The sequence below is a fragment of the Euprymna scolopes genome, chromosome 29, assembly GCF_053919585.1.
Source record: "Euprymna scolopes isolate OS-2025 chromosome 29, ASM5391958v1, whole genome shotgun sequence".
Classification (NCBI taxonomy): Eukaryota; Metazoa; Mollusca; class Cephalopoda; order Sepiida; family Sepiolidae; genus Euprymna; species Euprymna scolopes.
The window spans coordinates 36,069,047-36,096,779 of NC_136510.1; the positions used below are offsets into that span (position 1 = coordinate 36,069,047).

The 27,733-nt window shown below is 34.7% G+C and overlaps 2 protein-coding genes across 2 annotated transcripts in view; one reads left to right on the forward strand and one right to left on the reverse strand.

Annotated features, from left to right (window-relative positions):
* Positions 1–4,644, forward strand: part of LOC145252581 (protein mono-ADP-ribosyltransferase PARP15-like) — a 66,822-nt gene extending 62,178 nt beyond the window's left edge. Inside the window, exon 8 of the mRNA XM_080112233.1 lies at positions 3,776–4,644. Coding sequence (XP_079968359.1) covers positions 3,776–4,044 — 269 coding nt within the window. The 3' untranslated portion in view covers positions 4,045–4,644. The remainder of the gene's footprint in view (positions 1–3,775) is intronic.
* LOC145252585 (mitochondrial potassium channel-like) overlaps positions 1–27,733 on the reverse strand; it is a 388,073-nt gene that overhangs the window by 340,930 nt on the left and 19,410 nt on the right. The window lies entirely within an intron of this gene.

Sequence of the window (27,733 nt, forward strand, 5' to 3'; positions counted from 1 at the left end):
CAGGTGTCCAAGCCAACTCGATCGTCGGATCTTAAGTGTCTGGAACAAGGAGCAGCTACCGGCACGTCTTAGCACCTCTTCATTGGTGATTCTATTCCACCAATTGATGTGCATGATATGTCGCAAGTATCCGAGATGGTAGACGTTCAGTCTTTTCTTGTGACGAGCATACGTGGTCCAAGTCTCTGTTCCATACAGTAGGGTACTCAGAACACAGCATTCATAGATGCAGCATTTTGTGCAAGAAGTGAGGTAATATATATAATTATTGCTATAATTATTTTAATTTTAATAAATATATATATATATTATAAAAATGGAATAAATAAACTTAGCAAACTCAGGTTTTCAGTTTGCATCGTAAATGATCTCACAACCACTATCACACCGCCACTGCTTTTTTGTCACATCTAATTTCTTCATGCCCTGTTTGAAGTGATAGATATATATATATATATATATATATATATATATATATATATATATACACACACACACACACACTTGTCCGCACTTGTAATTTTTTCAAAAACTCAAAATTTAAGCTAAATTTAATGTAACTGTTTAAACAAACTATACCGCATTTGATTGGCCTTTTATTCTTCTATAATTTTACCTGTTCATATTTGAGTTTTAATTGAAATATTCTAGTGTTCACGTCAATTTTAAAAAAATAACTTCAAATTGAGGAGGCAAAAAGAAAGTCTGCACAATAGAAAATTGTTATTTAAATGTAACTTTAGGACATTAATGCAACACAAATACAACAGGAACAAAATAAACTAGTTAATATTTAGTAGCATAGACCTTCTGCAATTTGACAGCTTGCGATCTTTTGGGAATTCCTTGACTTAGACTGCAGCAATACTCAGGGGAAAGGGCATCCCACTTTTCTTTAATTTTTATCCAAAATTCTTCCAAATTTGAAATTTTATCATTGTGTAGCTGTTGCTTGATGTAATACCATACGTTTTCAATAGGATTGAGGTCTGGAGATTGTGCAGGTCAATTCCAACATAGAATACCATGCTCTTCCAGGAACCTCTTGACATTGCCAGCTGTGTGAATGGGAGCATTATCTTGCATGGAGAAGGGATTATCATACAAATTCCGACCAAAGTAGGGTAGAAAATGCTCAATCAACATATTAATGTACTTGGTCGAATTAATTCAACCTTGAAAGCGAACTATAGGCCCTGGACCATTGGTACTAATAATGCCTCACACCAAAACTGAACCTCCATCACATTGCAGCATTGGAACTGAGCACCTAGGATTAAATTCTTCATCTTTTCTCCAACGGACTTACTGCCTACCATCACTGCCTAGCCCATTGAGCTTGCTTTCATCACTAAAAAGCACTTTTGACCAATATGAAGAGTCGTGATCTTCATTGTATTTGACGAAGACCAGACGGCGCTTTTGGTTCTTAACAAAAATCATTGGCTTGCATCTTGCAAAATATCATTGCAAATTAAATTCCTTTAATCTGTTCTTGACAGTAGAAAGAGAGCACTTTTTAACAAGATTGCACTGTTGTTGGATTTGGGGAGCCGTTTTAAATCTGTTTCTTAGGCTGCGGATCTTGATAGCATTGTCTTCCCTGTAAGAAGTAAATCTAGTACGACCAGATTTAGGGACATCACGAACACTGCCGGTGTTTTCGTGCTTTTGCACAGTCTTTCGTGTTGTTTTCTCATCACATTTAAATCTGCGGCCGATTTCTCGACTGGATAAACCAGAAATGTGGAGATTAATGAGCTCCTGATGATCACTAAAGAGAGTCATGGCATATTGACTAAATGTTACGTTGTATAACCTGGAACAACAACAATTACGATTAGAGATGCTTTGTTGCTTGTTGGTGGATATTTTAAACTGATTTAGGGGTAATAATTTAAACTATTTTTAAGTGAATTTGTTGCTGTGGACTCTCTTTATGCCTCCTCAATTTGAAGTTATTTTTTTTAAATTGACATGAACACTAGAATATTTCAATTAAAAGTCAAATATGAACAGGTAGACATAGAGGAATAAAAGGCAAATCAAATGAGTTATAGGTTGTTTAAGCAGTTACATCAAATTTAGCTTAAATTTGGAGCTTTTGAAAAAATTACAAGTGCGGACTTTCTTTTTGCCGGCACTCTATATATATATATATAGTAAGTTATAAAATATATATGGCAATTAAGCTACACTGAATATTCCGTGTTTCATCCACTCTAGGAATCTTCAGGCTTATGCGCATAAGCATAAACCTGAAGAGTCCTAGAGTGGATGAAAGGCGAAATATTCAGTGTAGCTTAATCGCCATATATATATTTTATAACTTACTAACTAGCTCTACCTACGTATTGAGCACTTTTGAAGTAAATACTTCAAAGTTTACGCATAAATTTATACTTTCATATATTAATTTTATGTGAGTAAATGAAGTAGTTTATATATATATATATATATATATATATATATATATATATATATATGGTTGTGAGATGGTTAACGATGTGAACTAAAAACCTGAGTGTTAAGTTTGAATCTAGTTTGTTCAATTTTTATCATATATATATATATATATATATATATATATATATACACACACACTAGCAAAAGTACCCGTTGTTGACTGGGTTCAAAAACAGCCTACAGAAAATGGACTTTGATTTATTAAAGTATGATAGGTTATGAAAAGGAAGAGTTGTAAAGAAATAGCTCCGAATTTGGGGGTATCAAAACCAAAGCAAAATATGATGAAAGTAAAAATAAAATAGATAAATCCCATAGTTTATTATACTATACCTGTTCACACTGAAACACTTATCACAATATTCTGCGGATCTATATTAAAAAAAACCTTGTTAAACTTTGTGACATATTTCCATTCTATGGAGGTCAGGTGCAAACGAACACCCCATAATTTTATTATACCATATTTCTTCAAACGGAAACATAATTATCAAAGTATACTTACGCAGATAGATATGAAAAGTCTTTATTAAAGTTTGTGCCTATTTCCATTCTATGGAGACTAGGCGCGAACGCAGACCCTACAATTTTATTATACCATCCCTATTTAAGTTGAAACATACTTATCAAAGTATTCTCATGAACATCTATATCAAAACCCTTGTAAACGTTTTTTTTTTTTTTTCATACTTTGTTGACCAGGCGCAAACGCAGACCCCACAATTTTAATGAACCACCATTCTGCCAGATCAAACATACCCATTCCTGTGTCTCAATACATCTTCTTTCATTATATGTGATCAGTTTTCTATAATAGTCAACATATAGGAGCCTATTCGTGACCAGACACACATACACACAGATGTTCAGCTTTATATTATATATATATATCAATGAATGTACAGCAAGAACTCAGCTAGTTACAGCTACATTAAGGAACTTTCCTTTCTCTGTCCACTTATCAAAAACCAAACAAAACTTCCATAGACAAAGGTTCTTTCCTAAAACATTCCATTTGTGGAACAACATTCCAAAAACCTGCTTCCCAACTGGCTACAACATAGTCATCTTCAAGTTTAATGTGAGCAGACACTTGTTGAGCCATCCTAATGGATAATCAATTTTCCTTAAATAATGTCTGCCCATCCCACCCATGGTTTCCAGTCCTTCTGTATAGGCGATAACTGACGATCCATCCCTATCTTTGAGTGACCCTTTAATAAGTGATAACCCATTAGTAAAATAAACAAATCCTCCATTTCAGTAATCATTGATTTAATTTCTTATTTTTTTATTTAATTTATTCTAGGAGCCGTGTACGGACAAGGTTGCTACTTTGCAAAAGAGGCATGTTATTCAGACCAGGGCACCTACTCTAAACCAAATGGAAATGGTGAAAAATGTATGTTCCTTGCTTATGTCCTTGTCGGAAACTGCATCCAGGGAAACACCAGCTTCAATGAGGGAAACATACCTTCCAATGAACAAACAACTGTTAATAATTTACAAAACCCAACCATTTTTGTAACTTATGATGATGATCAGGTTTATCCTGCATTCCTGGTTGTATACAAATGAAAATAATCATTAAAGTCAGTTTTACACCCGGCTACATATATATATATATATACACACACATCTACTTATATATACATACTTATATCTTTTCATCAAGTGATTTCTGCCATATATTCATCTATGTTGTTAGAAAACAAAATGTTAGTTTAACTTGCTTCTTTTATTTTAGTATTTAATCCTGCTCAATATTTTTGTTTTAAATTGATCATAAATACAGAAAATCAGAAAAAAAAATTCACTCTCATATTCAGATTTACTACTATTGCCACCCATGTACACATTCTTGTAAGACAATAATTCTGTATTACCGGCATTATCATTTCATATTTCAATATTCCAATAGTTTGTTATATACTCTACATTTTTAAATGATACAAGTGATGCACAATCTACTGACACGTTTTGTTTTCTCAGAAGTGTTGCAATTAGATAATTTGAATATTTTGTTTTATATTAGCACAATATCTGCTTCTGGTACTCTGACTCACCAGAATAATTGACAGAATTGCTTTTCATTCTAAATTCCTTTCATATGACAATGAATTAATTGGTACTTAATTTATTTTTTTTAACAAAAAAAAAAAAAAAAAATTTGAACACCAATACTAAAATTTGATTTAAATTTTTGTTTCTTGTTTTGTTTTGGCATTCTCTTCTGGCCATGTAAATCTGTTACTGTTTAAAAAAACAAACAAAAAGGCATTATTCATAGGGGCACTCATTCATATCAAGTTAGATTGTTTGAATTAGAAAAAAAGTGTCTTCGCAAAGTAAGTTAATTTTTCTATAAGAGAATTTCATAACAATTTAAGCAATATATATATATAATAAGATGCTTGATAATTTTAATTAAAATTAAAAATCTGTTTCATAAGGAGGAATAAAACAAAATCAATAAATTGTACGATCGTTTCGGAAACAATGTTTTTATTGAGATAGACACTAAGTCATGTACAATAATTTTAACATATAGTCTTTTGAAACAAAGTCTCTTCATCAGCAAAAATATTGGGTGGGGTTATTTTAAAGACACCAAAAATAAACCTAGCATTTTTTAAGTAAGACAGATGTATCTTATAATGGTTCACCTTTAAAAATTCGTAAGTATCATCGTCAAAACATTCATTTGGATGGTAAATGTAGCTTAAAATAACCCCACCCAATATTTTTACTGATGAGGAGACTTTGTTTCAAAAAACTATATGTTAAAATTATTATCCATGACTTAGTGTCTATCTCAATAACATCGTTTCCGAAACGATCGTACAATTTATTGATTTTGTTTTGTTCCTCCTTATGAAACCGATTTTTAATTTTAATTAAAAATTATCACTCATCTCATTAAATATTAAAATAGCTCTAGGATATATATGCGTATTGAGCTTATTATATATCTACATTACAACGAGCACTGTTTTTCTTGTATTTTAATTATATTAGTTATTTTACTATAAATTAAAATACACTCTGCTCTTTAGACTGCTGTTCTAATCGCCTTATATATTAATTTTAAAATAAACAAATTTATAACACTCATTTATATCAGTTTCAAGAATTCAACATTAACAACAGTATACGTTTACAGTGGTTTCTGAGACTAACATTTTTATTGATGTTTCACTTGTTTCTTTATCAGCACATATATATATATATATATATATATCATTGTCATGAAGGTGTCAAAAGAATAAAAAAAACAATTGTTATGGTGCTTGTCTAAAAATGTCAACGAGTTTACTTATCTTAACAGTAAAGATAATTGATGGTGTATACACCAGAATACTAAGAGCTGCTCTTCACATCTCCTAGATGAAGCACTCCACAAGAGAGTAACTACACAGACATCTTCCTCAGACCTCGGCCCTGAACTGAAAGAGAACCAGATTGGCTGGTTACTAATGGAGGACTAAGGATTAAAGCGTCAACGATGTTCTTTTTGTGGATGTCAAAATAGGGACATGGCTCATCGGGGAGAACAGTACCTGTTGATGGGTACCTGGGTTACATCAATCTATATAACTTAGATTTAGGATAAAATCCAGCTGGGCATTGCAGATAAATTCGTCAACCCCATTATTTTTCTACCTGGCATTATGGAATGAGGGGTGAGAGTGTTGATATGTTTTTCAAAACATTGTTTTTTTTTTTGTAGCAGAACAAGGAAAGTAATTATGTAAAGATAATCTTTTAATTCCATTGTAGCTTTACTTTAAAATGGCAGGGCTTGAAATAGAAGTAGAATTTTTTTTTTTATTTAAACTAGGAAAGATTTAGTTTCCCAAGTTGAAAAAAAAAAAAAAAAAAAAAAGGGAAGCAACAAACATAGAAAAAAAAGGACAAGTTGATAATTATTTCCCTTTAAACTGGTATGGATGGGAATAGACTAGAATTTACATGCAATATTTTTCTTATTGCTTTAATTTAAACTACACAAGATTTGGTTGGTCAAATATTAATTTTTATTGCAAAACAAGGGAAAGTAAATATTTAAGGACGATTTGATAATTGAGAACCTTGTATTTTTACTTTAAAATAGCAGTAATGGGAATAGGAGTAAAGTTTATGTGCATTTTTTTTTATTTTTTTAATTTAAACTAAACAAGATTTGATTTTGCAAATTTTCTTATATTAAAAAGAAAAAAAGAAAGAAAACAGTGAAATAAGGAGAACTTGATAATTAATTCCCACATATTTTTATTTCAAAATGGCAGGGCTGGAAATAGAATTAGAATTTACGTGCAATTTTCTTTTCTTAATATAAACTGGACAAGTATTAGTTTTGAAAATATCCTTTGTTGCAAAACAAAAAAAAAAGAAACGAAAAAGACAATAAGTATGTAAGGAGTTTATAGTAAATTACATTGTATTTTTACTTTAAATATGGCAGGAACAGAAGTAGAAGTAGAATCTACGTGCAATTTATTTATTTTTTTGTCTGTGGGATGGGATATTTCAAGTATTTGCTTTCTCAAGTACTATTTTTTATTGCAAAAAAGAAAAAAAAAAAGGGAAAGTAAGTATGCAAGAATGAGTTGATAATTCTCTTGGTGCCATGTTAATGTAAATTTGTTTCAAAAATATTCTGAGCCGGTTGAAGTATATAAGCAAAGAAATTATAGCGAATAAGATTTTTGTCTTCCTAATTATGTTGACAAATGCTAAAGAAAAGGAAATGTCTATTCAGAATGAAATATTGATATTTTAGGTCCGAAACTATTCAGGTCTAACATGGAAAATCCAACTTTATATACTTTTATGTTTGTTTTTTTAACTATTCCCAGAGTAATGTTTTTCCAGTTATAGCAGGATAAACAATAATATAAATAGTACTATACCAAATATACTACATTTGTCTGATGCTCAATGATATTCAGAGCATATATATATATATATATATATATATATATATATATATATATATATATATATATATATATATATATATACTAAGTAATGTGATTTATAATTTAAAATTTAAAAATTTAAAAAATTTAAAAAAATTTAAAAAATTTTTTTTAAATTTTTAAATTAGAAATCACATTACTTAATATTGAATTAGCTCTAGGACATTTAACTATCGAGCTTATTATATATCTAAATTACAACGAGCACTTTCTATTTCCTGTATTTTAATTAAACTAGTAATTTCACTGTTACATTAAAATACACTTAGCTCTTTAGACTATTGTTCTAATCTCCTTTAAATTATATATATATATATATATATATATATATGTTTTAAAGTTTAATTCACAATTTTTGAAAGCACATAAAATAAAGGAACATGTTTTCAAACATTGTGAATTGAAATTTAACATGTGTGTGTGTGTGTGTGTGTGTGTGTGTGTGTGTGTGTGTGGGTTAACGAAAACTGCCAAAGATTTTGACTTAATCGTTTCTTAAATATCAAATGCCTTCACTTAACAAAATAAACTTGTGTCAAAATTTTAAAAATTTTTTACGTGTAATGCAATAAAATATCTTTTATATAAAATTTTTATGCCAAATCGTATCATACATATATACATATATTTTTATCTTACTAAAAAACATTTATGATTTGCTCCTATTTTTATACAAAAAACATTTTGAAATAAATCTATATTTTTTCTGATGACATATTTGCTGATCCAAATATATTTTCAAATTTCTCTCTCTCTCTCTATATATATATTTTTCTTTTTCTCTCTTTCTCTCTATATATAGTATATTAATTGTACAAACATTATACAGGTTGCAGTTGAATCTCAATTTAGAGAGACTCACCTCATCAAACCAAACAAAAGAGCAACTTTTTCGGTCTAATGAAATGGGTCTCTCTAAATTGAGATTCCATTGAAACATGTATGCACATATGTAACCAATGATCTTTGTATAATGAACATACTGTATATGGGCTCTGTCCTCCATTGAGCACTCTTTAATAATCACACAGGTTTCAGTAGATCTACATCTAGGAAACCAAGCTATACGACCATTATATATATATATATATATATATCTTCTGTAACATTGATGCTGATAAGATTTTGACTCTTCAGGACCAAATACTTACCCCCCCCCCCTCCAATAATGTTATAAATTTATTTTTCAAGTTTATAAATTACTAAAAAATAAAAATAAAACAAAAAAAAAGTGACCCATAGAATCACCCACTGAGTTTGGGTTAGATTGTTTGCACGAGAAAAAATGAGCAGGTAAAGTCAGTTAAATTAAAAAAATAAAGACAAAATCTAATGTTTATCTTTCTGCTTGCTATACCCCCACTCCTTTTTTCTCTATTCTCTTTTTGGCTAGGAGTTAAATAGTACTAATGTTCTCATTTACGGCAAAATTTACAGAGATCATAATTAAAACAAAACCTCTTTCCTCTACTCAACTCCTTTTATGTCATTATTGAACTTTTATTTTGACATTTTTATTGCGAGTTCATCTTTGCATCTCGTTTTAAGATGAATTTTAAAAAAAAATTGTTTTCTAATTTGTTGTATTCAACATGTACACGCATCTTGATTTGTTACAAAGTTGTTCGATCTGAAAATTCTCCTCAGCAAATGCATTATATTACAAATGTATCTAACATTACTGAATAATTCAATAGAATATATTTGTTTTAAATCTACGTTTTTTGTGTTATTTTTTACAATATCCAAAGAAAATATTAATTTCTAATCTTCAATAGTACTTTTGAAACAAATGTAATTTCGTAATATTTCTATTTTTGTAGTGGACTCCTATCCAATCCAAAACTTCATTGATTGCCATGGTTGATAGTACCCTTCTAAAAAATCCAACATTCAAATTCCTTCATTTGATATTCGGCGAAAACATGAATTAGAATAAATACATAGAAGATATTACAAAGTCTGCTGCAAAAAAGCTGGACTGTCTACTAGGATAATAAAAAAAACTTCTCACCTTTACCCATATGCTTTATCTCTGTAAGTACACCATTTGTGTGTGCATGGTGAATTGTTGCCACATCTGAGCTAGTGCACCAACCACTAGTCTCTCCCTCTTGAACAAGATTCAAATAAGAGTCTCTAACCTAATAGATTCCACACTGTTTATCAAATTCCAGCCTCTGTCCCATCACCACAATGTTGTATCCCGGTGCTTGTTTTACAACTACTTCCATCGAATGTGCTCAGACAAACATACTGCACTTGTAACCCCCTCAATGTAAATACCCCCAACTAACTCGATTAACAGCAAAATCCCATCCTTTCACCACGGAGGTCCCCAGATGCTGGAAAATTTTCTATACTAACAGCTTTCTTTGGACTGATTTCATTTGAAATATCTTCCCTGCCACCTGTTTCTCGGGCTGTAACAACATAGAAAAATTTGAATTTAAATGTAATATATGATAAGTTCCATAGACTGCTAGGAATAGGCTGGAGGACAACCAGGAGAGACCGGGAGACACTGAGAAAGACTAGTCATAGCTGTGTGGGCTAGCAACCCACCAGGTCTCAAAATTTGCTACAAAGTTAAGGAAGAAAAAATGCTCCCAGGACTCATCGAAAGGGGGAGAGAATCATGAGTCCATCGGTGACACTCTAATCACAACTGGCGATCCACATCAAACAACGAGATCGAACAATGACCACGTGGAATTTCCATGTGTTTGTGCAAAGACTTTCTCAACAGAAAGAGGCATGAAAATGCATAGAACAAAGAAGGGATGCTTAGGTGCTCACCTGAGCAGCAGCATGCTGCGTTAGCAGGTAAGATGTTGGAAGATCAAGGTCAGGATTTAAACCACAGTGCCACGGGCATCCATGCTCTCAACACAGATGAGGACTTGATGCAAGCCTTTAATGGCAAGCTAAACTTGCCACCAGCTAATGTCAAGGTTGAATGGGATCAACTTGATTATCTTCTTGTAACTTGATACCATGTTAGGGAAAAGCACTCTTGACCAAAATTCAATAATAGTTTAATACCTACTCAAACTATAATGTTATCCTGAACCCAAACTAACATAAAGTTATAAAAAAAAAAAAAAAATGAAAAAACCTAAGGTAAAAGTCCTAATCCGCACTAACACTTTTCTAACAAGCCTCCCCTCAAAACTGCTCTCACTGCATGCCCCTAAATAACTTTGAAGAGTGTAACTATTCATTAGATATATAACCTCTACAAACTAACCCTGTAACATTAACTAACCACGCGGGGTCACAGAAATACCTGGAGTAGGACACAGGCGTGGAGCAAACCCTCTCAGGGCTGATGGACCCAGTAGATCTTCTCAGATCACCTGTCTAAGAGAAGGAAAGCTCTGAAACTAAACCAAAGGGGAGGGAGGCCTCTCCAGTCTTGGACGACAACCTTCCTAGAGCTGGTGACTCAAACAAATTAACAGTCTGCAAACCTAAATTGCTTAAGGAGTAGATAGGCTCTGTCTATCGCCGGCTTCCATACTCTTTCTTTGCCTATTAGTCAGGTGCAGAGACACTATCACAGGTGAATCGACAAAACACTGAGTGGTAGATCTTGTTTCTTGTCTAGGGCATTGAATGCTGTTCCCCCACTCCCGACACATTCGACCCCTCATAACTGGGCACTTGGGAGTGCTTGAGTACTATGCATGCCTGTACAATTAGATTGGGGTGATCTTCTTCTGATGTGCTGAGAGTACCAGATTGACAGTTCCTGGCTGCTGTTTCCGACTGGTAGTACAGGTGTCCTAACTCTTTGGTAGCGCTTAGAGCGGCTGCTCCATCAACAGTTGTATAATAATTTCCCCCACTCTATATCTGTGCCTAAATCAAAACACGGATTCCATGAACAAAGCTTCTTTCTTAGAACTGCACGCCTGTGGAACTCTGTTCCGTCTGCCTGCTTCCCTCCGGACTACAACTTGGATGTCTTCAAGTCCAATGTTAACAAATTCCTAATGAACCGCCCCCTTAAGTAAACACTTCAGCAAATCTCCTCACTAACTTAATGTACTTGCAATAACCCTTATCCCTGAGTGGCTTCCGGGCCTTGATAAGTGGTGATCACTGTGTAAAAAAAAAAAAAAAAAAAAATATCGGGTTGTTTGTAGTGCCATGTCGCGCATGGAAAAGGACCCTGCACTCATCCCTGATGGGCTTTCCCGAGGCCACAATCCTAGTTGAAGAAAGGTCAGCCAATGGTCTGATTGTGTTGCATGTCTGATATCCTGCATAACCTCTTGTTCATCTCCCCCTCACCTAACTGTAACCCTTTAAAAACATGATGACACTACAATAAAAAAATAAGTTTAAACCAGGCCTAGGGACAAACAAATTCAACTTGCCTCCTCCCTTGAGGCTTGCATTCACTAACATCCGTGGGCTTAGAACTAATTTAGCTGATGTTGAAGCATTTCTCCTAACAAATACCCCGGATATCTTAGCACTAAGCGAGACTAACCTACACTCCTCCATCCCTTCTAACTACTTTAACATGCCGGCTATCTCCCACTCTGCTTTAAGGACTGACAGACATATGCACGGACTTGGAGTCTACATTCATAACATCCTCCCCCTGACTAGAGAAACAAACCTAGAAACGGACGATCAAGCCTTTATGTGCTTTAGACTAAACATACAACACAACATTAGCTACTTTTATTTTGTCTACCGCGCTCCCTCGACCCAGGACTGCACCATAATAAACAAAGTCTCTGACAGTATAGACACAGCACTCTCCCTCGACACTAGTGCACAAGTCCATGTATTTGGTGATTTTAATGTTCACCAGAAAAACTGGCTTGGATTCTCTACTCACACAGATGCAGCGGGCAGCACAGCACATAGTTTTGCTATATCTCACTCCCTATCACAAATGGTTACGTTTCCAACCCGTTTCCCTGACCAGCAAGAACAACAAGCATCACTTCTAGATCTGTTTCTGACTACAGTTCCCGAGGATTGGACAACAAATGCTGACAGCCCACTCGGGAACGCTGACCATGCAGTGATAATGGTAGAAATCGCCCTAAATTCTAGACCCAAAACTGAAGAGCCAATGCTCAAAACAACGAGATATTATAAAAAGGCTGACTGGGAAGCCATCAGAGATCTTATCAGAGATGCCCCATCGGGAACTATTTTTTCTCTTCCTGCTGAACAGTGCGCAAATGAGACCACTGAATGGTTCAAAACAGCAATGGAACCACATGTTCCCATGCGGAAATTTTATAGCAAGCCCCACTCTCCCCAATGGTTTACTTCGACTTGCGAAACTGCCATTGCTCAAAGGCAGCATGCATACTGCAGATTTAACTGACATAAGTCCAGTTCAAATAAACAGAAGTATATAGAAGCTAGAAGTAACGTTAAGAAAGAAATAGCGACAGCTAAGAGAGAATTTAACTAAAAAACGCATCGAAGCACAAAAATTAGGGACTCGTGACTTCTGGAAAATCTACAACAGTGTAGTAAATAATGGGCAATCAACAATTCCCCCACTAACCAACAATCACGAGGTTGTTTGCTCAGCAACCGACAAAGCTAATATGCTTGCCAGCTGGTTTGCCTCGAACTCCACACTGGACCCTTCCAACCACCCTCTGCCTGACTTTCCTTTGCGGACAGACGCCACGTTAGACGATCTAAAAAATCACCCCTGCTCAGGTACATGCTATCATAAAAAATCTTGATACTTCAAAAGCATGTGGACCTGATCTCATCCCAGCTGTGCTATTAAAAAAGTGCTCAGCCGAAGTAGCTCCAGTTCTCTCCAAACTCTACAACAAATGCCTTAAAGAATCATGCTTTCCGGGCTGTTGGAAAACTGCTTCCGTGGTACCAATATTCAAGAATTCTGGCGAAAGAACTGACCCATCAAATTATCGCCCCATTAGCCTCCTCCCACTTTTCGCCAAAATATTTGAGACCATAATTAACCATGCTCTAGTCCGGCACCTTGCAGATGCTAAACTTCTGACTGACAAACAATATGGATTTAGACAAGCCCGTTCCACAGCTGACATCCTCACTGTAATCTCTGAACGTATAAACCATTCGCTGGACAAAGCGGGGGAGGGCAGAGCGGTAGCTCTAGATATATCTAAGGCTTTTGACAGGATATGGCACAAGGGTCTCCTCAGGAAAATTAAATCATACGGTATCACTGGTAGAAAGAATACTTAGCATAATTAAATCCTTCTTAGATAAGAGAAAAATCCAGGTTGTCCTCGACGGTCGAACATCTAAACAGTGTGTTATAAATGCGGGAGTGCCTCAGGGGTCTATTCTTGGACCTCTATTGTTCCTGATATTTATTAATGACCTCCCCGACAAAACTGCCTCTGAGATGGGTATATATGCTGATGACATTACACTCTATAACAGGCATGACAGGAAAACAAATGAACACATATCTAAAGAAATGGCAAAAACATTAGAGGATGACCTCCAATCTGTAGTGGAATGGGGACATAAATGGATGATCACATTCAATGCTGCCAAGACTAAACTGGTTTCCTTCAATAACTACAAGAAACCTTCTCTGCCACCAATAGCAATGGCCAGTGACTCCCTGTCTGAGAGTACATCTTTCAAACTCCTTGGCCTAACGTTCACAGGAAACATGAGCTGGAACAATTATATTGAAAACATTGCCAGGGCCGCTGCGAAAAAGGTAGGCTCTCTCTACCATGCTAGAAAACTACTCACACCTGAAAGTATCCTGTATCTCTATAAGGCCACCATTCGATTCGCCCATGTATGGAGTATTGTTGTCACATTTGGGCTGGTGCATCTACTACTAGTCTCTCGCTCCTAGACAAGGTTAAAAAAAGAGTCGCCAATCTGATAGGCCCTGAACTGGCATCTAAGCTTCAGCCTCTGTCCCATCGACGAAACGTTGCATCCCTTTGCTTGTTCTACAAGTATTTTAATGGTGAATGCTCTGACGAACTGCAAACACTTGTGCCCCCACGACGCAGACACCCTCGACAAACCCGACAGGCAGCTAAATCCCACCCCCACACAGTAGAGATCCCTAGATGTAAAAGATCTTTCTTCTCCAGTAGTTTCTTCCCCAGAACCGCTAGACTCTGGAATTCCATTCCAGGATCCTGCTTCCCTAACTGTACTGACATGCAGAAGTTCAAGTGCAATGTGAACCGACATCTTGCTGCCCAAATCTCTACATAGTGCCCCAGTAGTTGCTGTCCCTGATAGTAGCCCCCTACACCAAAATGGCAATGTGCCTTGCTTGGGGTGAAAATGTAATAAAAAAAAAATTTTTTTTTTTAAAGTTAGAAATATATGAAGACATCGTTTATACAACCTGCAAAAACGCCATAGGGATACGAAAGGCCAAAGAGAAAAAGCCTCCTCAGAAATCCAGACGTCAACGCTTGATAGAAGAGATCAGGATCTAAAAGAAGAATCTTTGTAAGCAAATGAAAAATGCCTCATGCTGGAAGACAAGGCCTACAAGCACAATGGTGAGACCTGAAAGCCAAACACAGTTCTCAGTAAAGCAGAAGCTGCCAGGAAAAAGAGGAACAAATGGAAGAAGACACACAACAAATTCTTTCAAGGGCCTTTCCAGTTCGCCAGGTCATTATTCGAGTAGTCAAAATCAGAGACCCTGACTGTGGCTAAGTAAACACTAGAGCAGCACCTCAGGGAGACATACTCAGACTCAAAAACCAAACCATCAAGCAACATTTCTGGTCAGAGGAAACCAAAAAACAAAACATTCAATGAGAAGCCCCGCCCCCTCCTCAAAAGAAGTTTAAAAAGTAGTGAAGAAAACAAAAGCAAAATCATCACCAGGGACAAACGGAATACCATACCTCCTTTACAAGAAATGCCCAAAGGTTCTAGCATGGCTCCATAAACTTCTGAGGTGGGCCTGGAATAACAAGATCAGCACCCACTGGATGAAAGCGGATGGTGTTTACATTCCAAGACTCCAGCTCTAGCAACCAGTTTAGACCATCTCACTGCTCAATGTCGGAGGGGGGGGGGGAAATATTCTTCTCTGTAATGGATTCTAGGCTGACTAGTTACCTTCAGAAAAATGACTACTTAAATGTGTCTGTGCAAAAGGGAGGTATTCCTGAAGTTCCCGGATGTTTAGAGCATGCCACTATGATCTGGGATACAATCCAGAAAGCCAAAGCAGAAAAGAAAGACCTTGAGGTCATATGTCTGGTGTCTGTATTTTATGATCATTCCAAAGCTCTTGTGGCCATTGCTGATATACAACATATGCACAAGTACAGTGGAAGCAATCGAGGCAAAGATCAACAAGTACACAAGAAAATGACTTTGGGTCCCACCATGTCTCACAGACATCGCATTTTACTACCAAGAAGCAAAGCTGAAACTTCCTTTTAAATCCATCCTCGAAAAATATAAAGCAGGAAAAGCTAGACTACTCTGTATGCTGAAGATTCAAATGACCCATTTGTGAAATCTGTCAAACCACAACTGAAGATAGGCAGGAAATGGAAGGTCAGAGAAGCTGTCGAATCATCAACGGATCGCTTGAGGATTAGGGAGATAAAGGGACACACCCAGACCAACAGATAGGGTCCAGGATCATCTAAAATGGAATGGTGGTCCAAGACAAAAGGCAAAGCAAAAAGGACATGGTGATTCAAAAGAACAGAAAAGAGGAAGACCAAAAAAGGGTCCAGAAAGCAGTGCAACAAAGTCAACAAGGTCAGTGGACATCTTGAGAAAGTGCCCTCCAAAGAAGCCTCATTTGGAATGACTTGTGGCACATGGCCCTGCTCAGAATAAGTTTCATCATCAGATCTGTGTACAACCTCCTACTATCCAATGTTAACCTCATAAAGTGGGGGAAATCTGAAGACCCTACTTGCCCACTCTATAAAGAAAAACAAATTATGGAGCATGTACTGAGCTCATGCAAAACAGCTCTGTCACAAGGAAGATACACTTTGTGGCACAACAAAGTGCTGAAAGAATTAGCTGAAGCCGTCCAGTTCATCGCAAATAGGAGTAAGGCTAAACGCCTCAAACCAGTAACAAAGTTCTACACAGCAGTAGGTAAAGACATCTGGTCAAAAACCAACATCATGTTCAAGCCCTGCAAGCAGAATCTTCTAAGTGCAGTTGATGATTGGGTGTGTGCTGCAGATCTGACACAGCAGAAGCACTACCCAGAAATTATGAGCAAAAGTGGATTAAGACCAAATTTAGTGCTCCACTCTTAGGCAGCAAAAGAGATCCTTCTGATTGAATTAACAGTGCCATATGAGAACAGGATTGATGAGACCCATGTCTACAAATCTGAAAAGTATGCTGCTCTAGCCAGGGACCTGAGAGATGTTGGATTCAGTGCAATTGAAGTGAGCGCAAGGAGATTTGTGGGCTTGTCTACCTATAATCTCATAAAACAGTTGTCCATCTCGGGGAAGAGTCGAAATAGAGGACTGAAAGCAATGAGTGAGGCAGCAGAGAAAAGCTCCAGCTGGATCTGGTCGAGGAGGAATAAGAATCAACTTCATCTTAATTTCCCTAATTTCACAGTTAAGACATCCATCTCCGACATTAAAACATCTGAAGCATATGAGTAAATAAAAAAAAAATAAATAAAAAATTTAAAAAAAAAAACACATGGCAGCAGAGAGATACCCGGGAGTCATGGCCTGGATGTGCCACCCCCCTCCCTAGAGTGTAAGGAGTTAAGGGCCAAAACACTTAATTGAAGGGGTTTTCTTTTCTGAGAACTCTCTTTTCTGTTTAGCTCTTCATACGAGTTTCCTTCCACTGATATGAACAAACATCTTGCCGCACAACACCCCACTTAGGATGTTCCCTATATATCTAGTCCCTAATCATAGTAGCCCCTTACACCTTAATAGATATATGTTTTGTTTGAGATAAATTAAACTAAAAAATCATAAGCAGTGGAAAGGTTATAGGACCTGAATGAAAAATAGATGCAGCTATAGCAGACTTTTCTCGATCAGAGCCGATGAAAATTACTTTTCCTTTTTGTAGTTTCTTAATTCCTCACTCTTTCTTCCCCTATAAATATTCTAAACTCAACAGATTATGGGCCCAAAACGAACAATAGGAACAACTATAACAGACTTCTCCATTGGAACAAATGAAAATGATTTTTTCTTCTAACTCTTCCATTCAAACATGGTCTTCAGTATTTTAACAATTTACTCCCTGAAGTTTGTTAATCACTCACTATTTTTTTTTTTTATTAAAGACTAGCAGGACCCGTGTTCCAGCATTGCTCAGGTGAATTAAAAAAGAACGATATTAAGCCTCAGTCTGTGTTACACTAAAACAACCTCGACCTGAATAAAATATAGTCTACAAGTTTACACAATTTATGCTATTAAAAATATAATCTACAAGTTTATGTCAGGGGCGTCCAGAAAAGCAATAAGGTTTATCAATGCGGGGAAAACCACTTATATCAGACAATTACTATTCATTAGGACACTAGGGAGCAGGTTCCCCCCCACCCCAACATCTTGAAGAAACAAACAGCCAAAGTTATGGAAAGAAAAAAAAAACAAAAAAAAAACTGCCTCACAGCAAAACTTAACTGCGGGATATGTTTGATCTCATTATCATTAAATTTGCACACCTGCCAATTAAGTTTTAATTGTTAAATTAAAAACCTTTTCTGTTACTCTACCGCTGTGGGCGAGCAGGTAACATACAGGATGTTTTCCCACCTTCGCCTCAAGGTTCCAGGTTCGAACTTACCTACCTACCAAAACTTTTTTTTTCTTTTACCACACGGGCGACGCCGGGCAGTTCGCCGTTTTTTTTTATTTTGTTTTTCCGATTTTTAAAGAAGTTTAACATCGTTTTTTTTTGTTTTGATCTAAACCCCCCCCCCCAACACATACACCTCCAAACTTTCGGGCAACACCGGGCATCCCCGCTAGTATTATATAAATTTCAAACGTTTGCTTATGCATTTGTACGTTTGTATTCGTATGTCTGCTAAAAATGTTCATCAAACTGGGTTAAAACCAGTATCATCTGAAAGAGCAATGTCTCAGACGCATAATGTGTGAAAATTAAAAAAAAAAGATTAATTCTGTAGTGATGAACTAGACTATTTCTTGCAAGGAGGGTCAATTTTTGCAAGTCAGGCATGCACATCAAACTGAAAGTATATTTAAAAATTATATTTTACAAGGTTATGACGTCATAAGTTGTTGTGGTCCAATGGATTTAGCGTTTGCCAGTAACGTTTTTCCCTCTTCCTTGTTTCAGGTTCAAGCCTGCCTATCATGGCTAATTTTTTTTTTTTTTTTTTTTTTTGGTGGTGATTGCTATTTTGATTGAAAGAAAAGTGGTTTTGATTCATTTATTTTTTTCGGGGGGGGGGGGATCCAGCGCAAGGGTTGCCAAAATATCTGGTGGGGAAGTTGTCCATTCTTTTATGGGGGGTTGCTTACTATCCTTAGTATAGCAGCGGTATCCAAACCAAACTTCATGTCCATCCGGGCAACACTGAGTATCCATGTTATATATATATATATATATATATATATATATATATATATATATATACAAGAAAAAAAATTAATGACTGTAAAATATATTTTACATTAATTTATTATTCAACGGGATACTGAAAAGTATATATTGAAATTTCTTTAATTTGCAAAATTTCAAAGAAATGCGTTCTTCTCATCATGGTAAGGATATTAGCAAATGAATATTATCGCGAAGGTATGAATTTGCTGGTACTGGCATTAATTGAAACAGCATTACATGAAAACTAGTCATAAATGTATATAAGAACAAGTAGTTAATAAAACATATTAAAAATCACTTTGGAAAAGAATTAAAAACATTTCATTTTAAAAAGGAAACACAAAATAAATGGATAGTTCTTAATCTGCAGAGTTTCGAAGAAATACTTTCCTTCTCATCAGAGGGTAGGATTTAGCAAAATGCGGGATCGGATTTTGTTTGCAAAAGTATTAAATGAAACTACAAGTAAGTCATAGATCTTACTTGATAACAAAAAGTGAAGCAGAGAGAATAGGGTGAATAAAAAAAGTGATTTCACGTGAATGGATAGTCTGGTGAAGGGTAAAATTTCCAATGACGGTAAAATCCAAAGATGCAGAATTCAAGAAAGTTGGTTAAAATTCCATTCGCACAAGTAAAATCCAAGGGAACTGCGTAATGGGAAGATGATCCAAAGTAATCCAAAAGGCAGAAATCCGTGGAATAATTCACAAATAGGTACAAGGAAATGAGAAAGAATTCTAATATATTATTAAAAGAAAGACAAAATGTGCGTAAAAAAGAAATGGCACAAATATACAGCTCGACTGTCGAGGCAAGATTGAATTAAAGAAAATGGGTGAAGAAGACAGAAAAAGAAGGGAGGAGAAAAAAAAGTTGAATGGTATTTGGAATAATTTTTAAATAGAAATCTAATGCCAAAACGACCCAGACAGGATCACGTTAAACAATTTTAAGCAAAAAAGAGGTCAACTGAAATTTACAAGTTATTATTTAAGAATTGAATTATGAGCAGTTTTTGAAGGACAACTAAATGAAATAAGAAATATAAAATAAATACGTACACATGTAAATACATACATACATATATATGAATACATACAATTACACACACTATATATATATATATATATATATATATATATATATATGTATATATATACGCAACAAACACACACACATACATACATATAAGTAAATAGATGAATAAATAAATAAATAAAAAATAAAAAGTTTTAAAAAAATTAAAGGGGAGAGAGAGGCCGGTATCTGCAAATTCCGGATAAAGCAAGTAAGTATGTAAGTAAGTATGTAAGTAAATGCATATAGTAAAGTATAAGTAAACATACATGCAAAATATAAAAGTTTAGGTAGATTAATACATTGATAGATAGGAATATTTGAACGCTAAAAACGGAAATTACAGATGAAAAACCGGCCAAACAAGGAAGAAAAAAGAATTACAATAATTTTTTTTTTAAGTTGTAAAATATTAAGAAAGTATGTAGAGAAAACGATAATATTATAGAAAAGAATATATATCTGAAAGGTTAAATTAATGGCTATGTAATTTCAAATTTACCATGATTAAATTTGTACTTATGTTTGCAGAAAGAGATGAGTTCGTTTTTAGAGTTTATTATATTGCTACTTTCAGGGGAAGTAATTATAGTTATAGCTTCGGTTGTGCAGAGGCGGCATGACTTAGAGCCTGGAGTATAAGACTTAACCTTTTTTAGGATGGCCCATTTGAGTGAGAAAGGGGTATTATTAGAATTAAGTTTCTTAATTAACGTGGTTAGAGAAGTTCCTTGGTTATTATTAGAATTTTGGTTGTTAAAAGAAGAAATGTGGTTTGATATTCTTTTCTTAATTAACGTTGAAGTAGCACCGATATATGTATATACTTTATTAAAAGCTCGAGGTTTGAAATTAATATTAATTTGCTGATTTGTATTAGGTAAATAGTTTGAATTTTGTTCATTGTATTGAACAGAGTGCGGGACAATGATTGTACGAGGACTGTTTTGGAGGGGATAATGGGTGTTGTTAGTGTAAGGATGGCTGTTAGGAGAAATATCATTATTATCATTATTGTTATTGCTGGTTGTATGATTATAGATGGAGGGGTGGCTCATGTGATTAGTAACTATATCAGATGGAGGGTGGGAAGGGGGATAACTAGAAGACAAAATATTAGTGTCTGTTATGGGAGGATTGCGTGGGAGCTCAGTAATAGTGCATGAATATATAACATCTTTATGGATGCAATCATTATTGAGTGGGTAAAGATGTTTGTTATTACAATTACAGTTAGTTTTGGGTTTAATTGGGAAAGAGATTTTGGGGGCTGATTTAATTTTTTTATTATTAGATGTTAAGATTCTTTGTGCTAAATTAGGCATAGTTGAATAAGAAATCCTTATTGAGTTTTTATTGAAAATAGAACTATATCTGTGTGGGTATCTGAAAGAGTTATGTACAATATTGAAGAATTCCTTAGGTATATTAGTTTTGACATTTACGCTAAATGGAGGATTAAACCAAATATTTTTCTTTCTCCTGGTGCGAACGGGCAGGTTAGAGGTATTACGATTAGTATTTTGGTTTGGATTATGTATGTAGACTGGTTCATTACAATTGATAGCGCCAGATCTTGTATTTTGAACTGGTTTTTGTGAGTCATATTGTTTGTGATTACAGATTTAAGGTGGCCAGCAGGAGGAGCATAATGGTTGTATTTAATCTTTTCATTGTGTCCTGAGTTTCTTAAGGCATTATTGAAGAATGTAGATATTTTTGCTTACAACACCTAAGTCAGATTTAGATGGGCAGATTAATCTGATGGAGGGTTTGTCATAAAAATTAGGTTTATAATTCTCGAGGGTAAATCTAGGAATACCTGGAGAAATTAATTCAGTGAAGTTATGAATGTTCATAGAAGTCAGTAAATGTTTAGCCTCAGAATTAATAGAATCTAAAGTCTTACAAGGGACTATTTTATAAGATTTATTAAGTTCTTTATACAAAAGCCTTTTATATGTAGGATAGTCAAGTTTATAGTAATTTTTAGTCTTATTCGCAGGGACGAATATATGTTTATTCTTTTTAACTTTCTCGGCAAAATTATTTATTTTTCGAGTAACCGGATTATAATGGTGTTTTTGTTTCTTAAATTGAATTTTTTTTGACTAAATTTAACATGGAATTCTCAAACTCCTCAAGGTAAGGGTTGTATTTGGGGTGGGCAGTGGTTTTTAATCCGTAAAATTTGGCAGCAAATCTTTCAATTTTCTGGTTGAGATTACTTTATACATATTAATTCTTTAATATTTATAACTTACTTTCGTTTTGCCATCTTGGATCATTTTGGTAAACTTAACTGTAATTCTTATTTTATATATGTATATATATATATATACGGTTAAATGCATATATAAATACAGTTAAATAGCATCTTTGCCTTGAAAATTGTTTTACTTAGAAAATATATATTTTATTTGAACGTATATATTATTTTTATTTATTTCATTATTTTTAAAACAGTAATCTATGTATTTATCGTTAAAAAAATCAAGAAGAAATCTAAGTTTATAAACGATAAAAATAAACAGTAAAATTATCTAGAAGTTCATGATGTAATGGTTAACGTGCCGGACTGTGATACACATGGTCCGGAGTTCGATTCCTAGACATAGTCAAGCTACGCTGAAGAGAGGTAGATACCTCTAAACATGCATGTATGTAGATGTAGATTACTGTTTTAAAAATAAAATAAATAATAATAATATAAGTGAAATTGTCTGTGTGTGTGTGTATGTGTGTACATTTCTCTACCAAACTACTCTGTCAATTTTCAGTCTACAGACTCGAGACTTGACATAAGGGTATGGAAATTTGGGAAAATATTTTAATCGGTTTTCAGCCAGAAATTTGGCTATCAAAGGGTCAAAGTTCAACGATTTGACCTTTTAAAAATCTACCAAACTCCTCCGCCAATTTCGGTCTAAACACTTGAAATTTTAGATGTAGGTTACCATGAGTCAAACTTTTTAATATATACATATGCACATAAAGTTATGAAAAGTATGTAGGGCCCGAGTAAAGCTGGGCTGAACTACATGTATATATAATAAAAAATGAGAGTTCAAAGTTAAAAACTATTACAGCATCAGATCAATAAGGAAGAAGGAAAAAGAACCTCTTTAGGCCATGACATTTCGAAGTCAAATGTTTCATCAGAAGAGGAAAAAAAAGACATGCTTCTATATCTACAAAAAAGCTGGCATAAGGACATTAGCTTAGAAATGAGATAGAGAAAGACTATATGTATATAGCCGTAGGAAGGATGTTGCAAATGTAGAAAGAAGATATACAATTTTTCTTTATAGCTATCCATTTGTAACATATTTGCATTAAGTCAATGTTTCAATAAAAGTAATTTACATGATTAGTATAGGGTTTATCTCAAAATAGTCTGACATTACTAGTGATGACTAAAGAATCCATGTGAACAAAATTGTATTCCTGCAGAAGTTGTATTTTGTCATCCTGTCAGTAAATAAACATATTTAAAATTAAGCTGTATAATAATAAGCTATAGAATGAAAAAGATTGCAAAAAATAATTGTTTGAGGATGATGTTGTGTGATACTATCGACGTTGCCCCCCCCCCGATTGTTACGAAGTAAAAAAGAAGAAAGAAAAATGACAAAGGACAAGAAATAAGTTTATCTGAAAAGAAAGGTATAGGAAATAAGGTTGGTGGACAGACAATAGATGGGAAGTTGTTCATCAAAGCAGACAAAAGGAAGCTGACATGGCATTGTTAGTCAATGAGTGGCAATCAGAGTAACAAAAGGACTGAACGATGGATGTTATTTAGAGTTGGTTGCAAGCACTTTGGAGAGTGGTTATGGACCTTAACATGTAGAGGGTTGATAGTGTCATACACACAGTGCAATTAATATTTACAAAAAGTGTTGAAGTTTTTATTTTTTTTTACATAGGCATCACCACTTCTCAAGGCCCAGATGCCACTCGAAGATAAGGGTTAAAGAGTGTACAGTAGTCAATTGAACAATAATTAATAATTATTAATAGTAATTGTTAGTAATGGAAATTCGGTAAAAACTTGTTTATGTTGGACTTGAAGACAACCATATTGTAGTCAGTTGGAAAGCAGGAAAACAGAAGACAGTTCCACAGGCGAGCAGTTCTAAGAAAGAAACTTTGTTCATGGAATCTATGTTTAGGCTTGGGCACAGGGGGGGGGTCCATAGATTGAAGCTCAGTCGAGCACTTACCATGAAAATAGCGATAACGCAAATACAAACTCACATCATCTCTTCTGTGAGAAAGAGGTTGCAGGGAAGAGAAAAGGACATCTCCTACGAGGCTACAAAGTCTATTTTGAACTCTATCAAGGCAGGAGAAGTCCTTTCTAGCAGCTCCTGCCCAGATGTGGCAACAGTACTCCATCCTTGGATGTACTTGGCTCTAATATAGATAGAGAATTGCATCAACATCTACCTTTGGAGTTATTTATTTTTTTTATATACTTGTAAGCCAGTTCAACTCCTCGGCAGCCACCAATATGAGAAACCAGCACGACGACCATAAGAAGAGAAGACAAAGGAAAAGACTAAAGAAACAACGTTGGAGTTGGCAGTGCTATTAGCAAGGACCGCATGGTTTTGTCACAGTTGTAATTTTATTGAAGCATTGTGCTTAGTGTATAAGGAGTTGTGTTTGAAGATTACGACAATGCAGTCTTGTAAAAAAACACTATTGGGTATGAGACACGAGAAAAAGAATAGCAATATTAAAAGATTTCAATATTTTCAATTACAAAGTACTTATTTACCAACATAATGTGTCGAACCAGGATAATATCAGTGGTGTTAAGTTCTCTAAATTTTCAAGGTATACACACCATTTGGTTTGTGTGAGTTGTGGCATTGTTTGATTTGCGAAAATAATTATATATCATTTCACATTCCAAAAATCTACTATTAATTTGCTCACTTGGGTTAGTTTGTTGGATGATAGCATTTTAGCGACTATAAAATCTTATTTGTAAGACATCAGCTCTGGTGACTCAGGTGACAGGGTACTTGCCTCATATACAAGTGACTCGGATTTTAAATCTTGAATTTGGATATGTTTTACTAACGAGCCCAAAGGAGGGCAAAACTTGAGTCTAGGACTCTTGGTCTGTAGTTTTTATAGTTTATGTGAGCTGCAGTGTTATTTGATTGTGGAAGTAATTATATAATTATGAGTATAATATTTTAAAAATAAAAAAATATAAATTATTTCTATACCTAAAGGCACCAATGTTTCCTGCTTCCACAATCATCAGTAGAGGAAGTGATAAGTGATAATTACTGCTGGTCGGAAGATTCAAACCCAGTCACAAAGCTATCCTTGGCTTTGTATGTTAGCATCTTTACTTTAAAACCACTGACAATAATGAAATAATTGAAAGAAATTTAGTGTCTAGAAATGCCATGTCAACAGGCATTCATAATAAACAGAGAGTATTCAATGACCAGAATACATGTTGTATGTGTGTTTAAGAAAGCTGATAGCAATGTAGGATACCAGGATGGTGAAGTGATATGATGTATGGATAAAACCAGACAAACGAAGGTCGCATTTAAATTATAAATCTTCATCTACAGGGTGGTCAAAAAGTCAGGTAACATGTTAAAGGTAGAAAAAACAATATGATCCATTATAATCTCTATTCGTTTAATATTATTTGTTTAAATATTTGAGTGTAATATATAAACTACCCCTCCTGATTTCTGGCTTTGGGGCTATGTAAAGGATAGCGTTTATGGCAAGAAGCCTGATACAATAGCGTCTTTAAAGTTATTTATTGAAGAGGAGATTGCGCGGATATCAGCTGACATGATTACACGTGTTACACAATCAGTGGTTAATCGCTTCCAGCGATTGATAGAGAGAAATGGACGACAATTAACAAAATAAACATATTTCATGTTTGTTTCATTTTATATTTCAATGTATGGTACTTAAATATACGTGTATTGCTAATATCGTTTTTCTTTAAAATGTTACCTGACTTTTTGACCACCCTGTATTTATTTTTCAAAAATCTTTCACATCAGTGAATATGGATTTACTGTTAAATATAACCGGGGTGGTAAAATGCCTTTCATAATTGCGAAAGATAACGTTTTTTTTTGCTGTTCCATTTTGTATGGCATACCTTTGGTTTGTCTTTTTGAAAAAAATGTTGGAATTTTATTCTTGCGTAATCTTTCTTCCTCTCTCTCTCTTTATTTTATTTATTTATTTTTTTTTTTTTTGTATCAAGTATTTTTTTGTTGTATCAACGTGACTGAATTGTACTCGCTGATTAGTTTGGGAAGTTCCCGCTTGCTTTTTAAAGATTTTCATTATTTTGTCAGTTGAGGATTCAGCATCCGATGGTACGGTCGTGTGAACTTTGTCTCCGTCAATAAAGACATAAAAATTAAAACTGGACTTTAAAACAGTTGGAAATCAGGAAATTTGGAGAAGCTAACCAAGTGAAGATTGTTTTATCCTGATGTCATGACTCGACTATAAACACGTCAAAGAAGAAGACATGTCAGTAAAGACAAAAAAATCCTAAATATTCCAGTATAGGAAGATAAAATGGCCGACCCTTGTAAAATGTATTTCAGTAAATGTTTTCTTTCTCTCTTTTTCCTCCTATTCTGCACTCTCTCTTTATTTTTTTATAGTTACTTTAGGTCTGTTTAACCATACTAAAGAGACTAATTGAGCAGTAACAGACTTACATATTCTTCTTTTTTTTTTTTACCAATAAATTATTTTGTATTATAGACGGTCGTTTCTTGCTTCTTTCTTGTTTTCGGCCCATTTATAGACAAACACTAATATTTTTTATTCATTTTTAAGTTGTAGCGACTGGCTATGTATATAGCTGGAACAAATCTTCGGCAGAGACATTTCATAGCAATCACCGTTTTCAACACATACGTAGGAAGTATGCGCAAGCTTATAATGTCATAATCTGCCCATTCACACGCACGCGATAAAGGCACTGTTACATTTTGCGTGCAGTGATACAACAAATAGTTTGGAATGTTCTAGAACACGAGTATATAAGCTTTTAACCACGAAAATCAAACCAGCTGCTCTTCAGATTTCTCCAATTCAACTTGCGTCAAAGAGTCAGGTACGTCCAAGGATGGAGTACTGTTGCCACATCTGGGTAGGAGCTGCTAGCAAGGACTTATCCTGCCATGATAGAGTTTAAAATAAACTTCGTAGCCTCGTAGGAGATGTCCTTTTCTCTTCCCTGCAACCTCTTTCTCACAGAAGAGATGTTGCGAGTTTGTCTTTGCTGTATCGTTATTTTCATGGCAAGCGCTCGACTGAGCTTCAATCTATGGTCCCTCCCTCGCCAAACTTTTACAGGAAACACTCGTCTACCTGTAAACACTCAATAATTCCCCCCACTCTTTATTTGTGCCTAAACTTAAATGAGTTTCTTTTTTAGAACTGAACTGCATGCCTGTGGAACTGTCTTCCGTTTTCCTGCTTTCCAGCTGACTACAATATGGTTGTTTTCAAGTCCAACGTAAACAAGTTCTTGATGAGCCGTTCCACTTAAGTTAACAGATTTACCGAATTTTCATTACTAACGGTTACTATATTGTCCA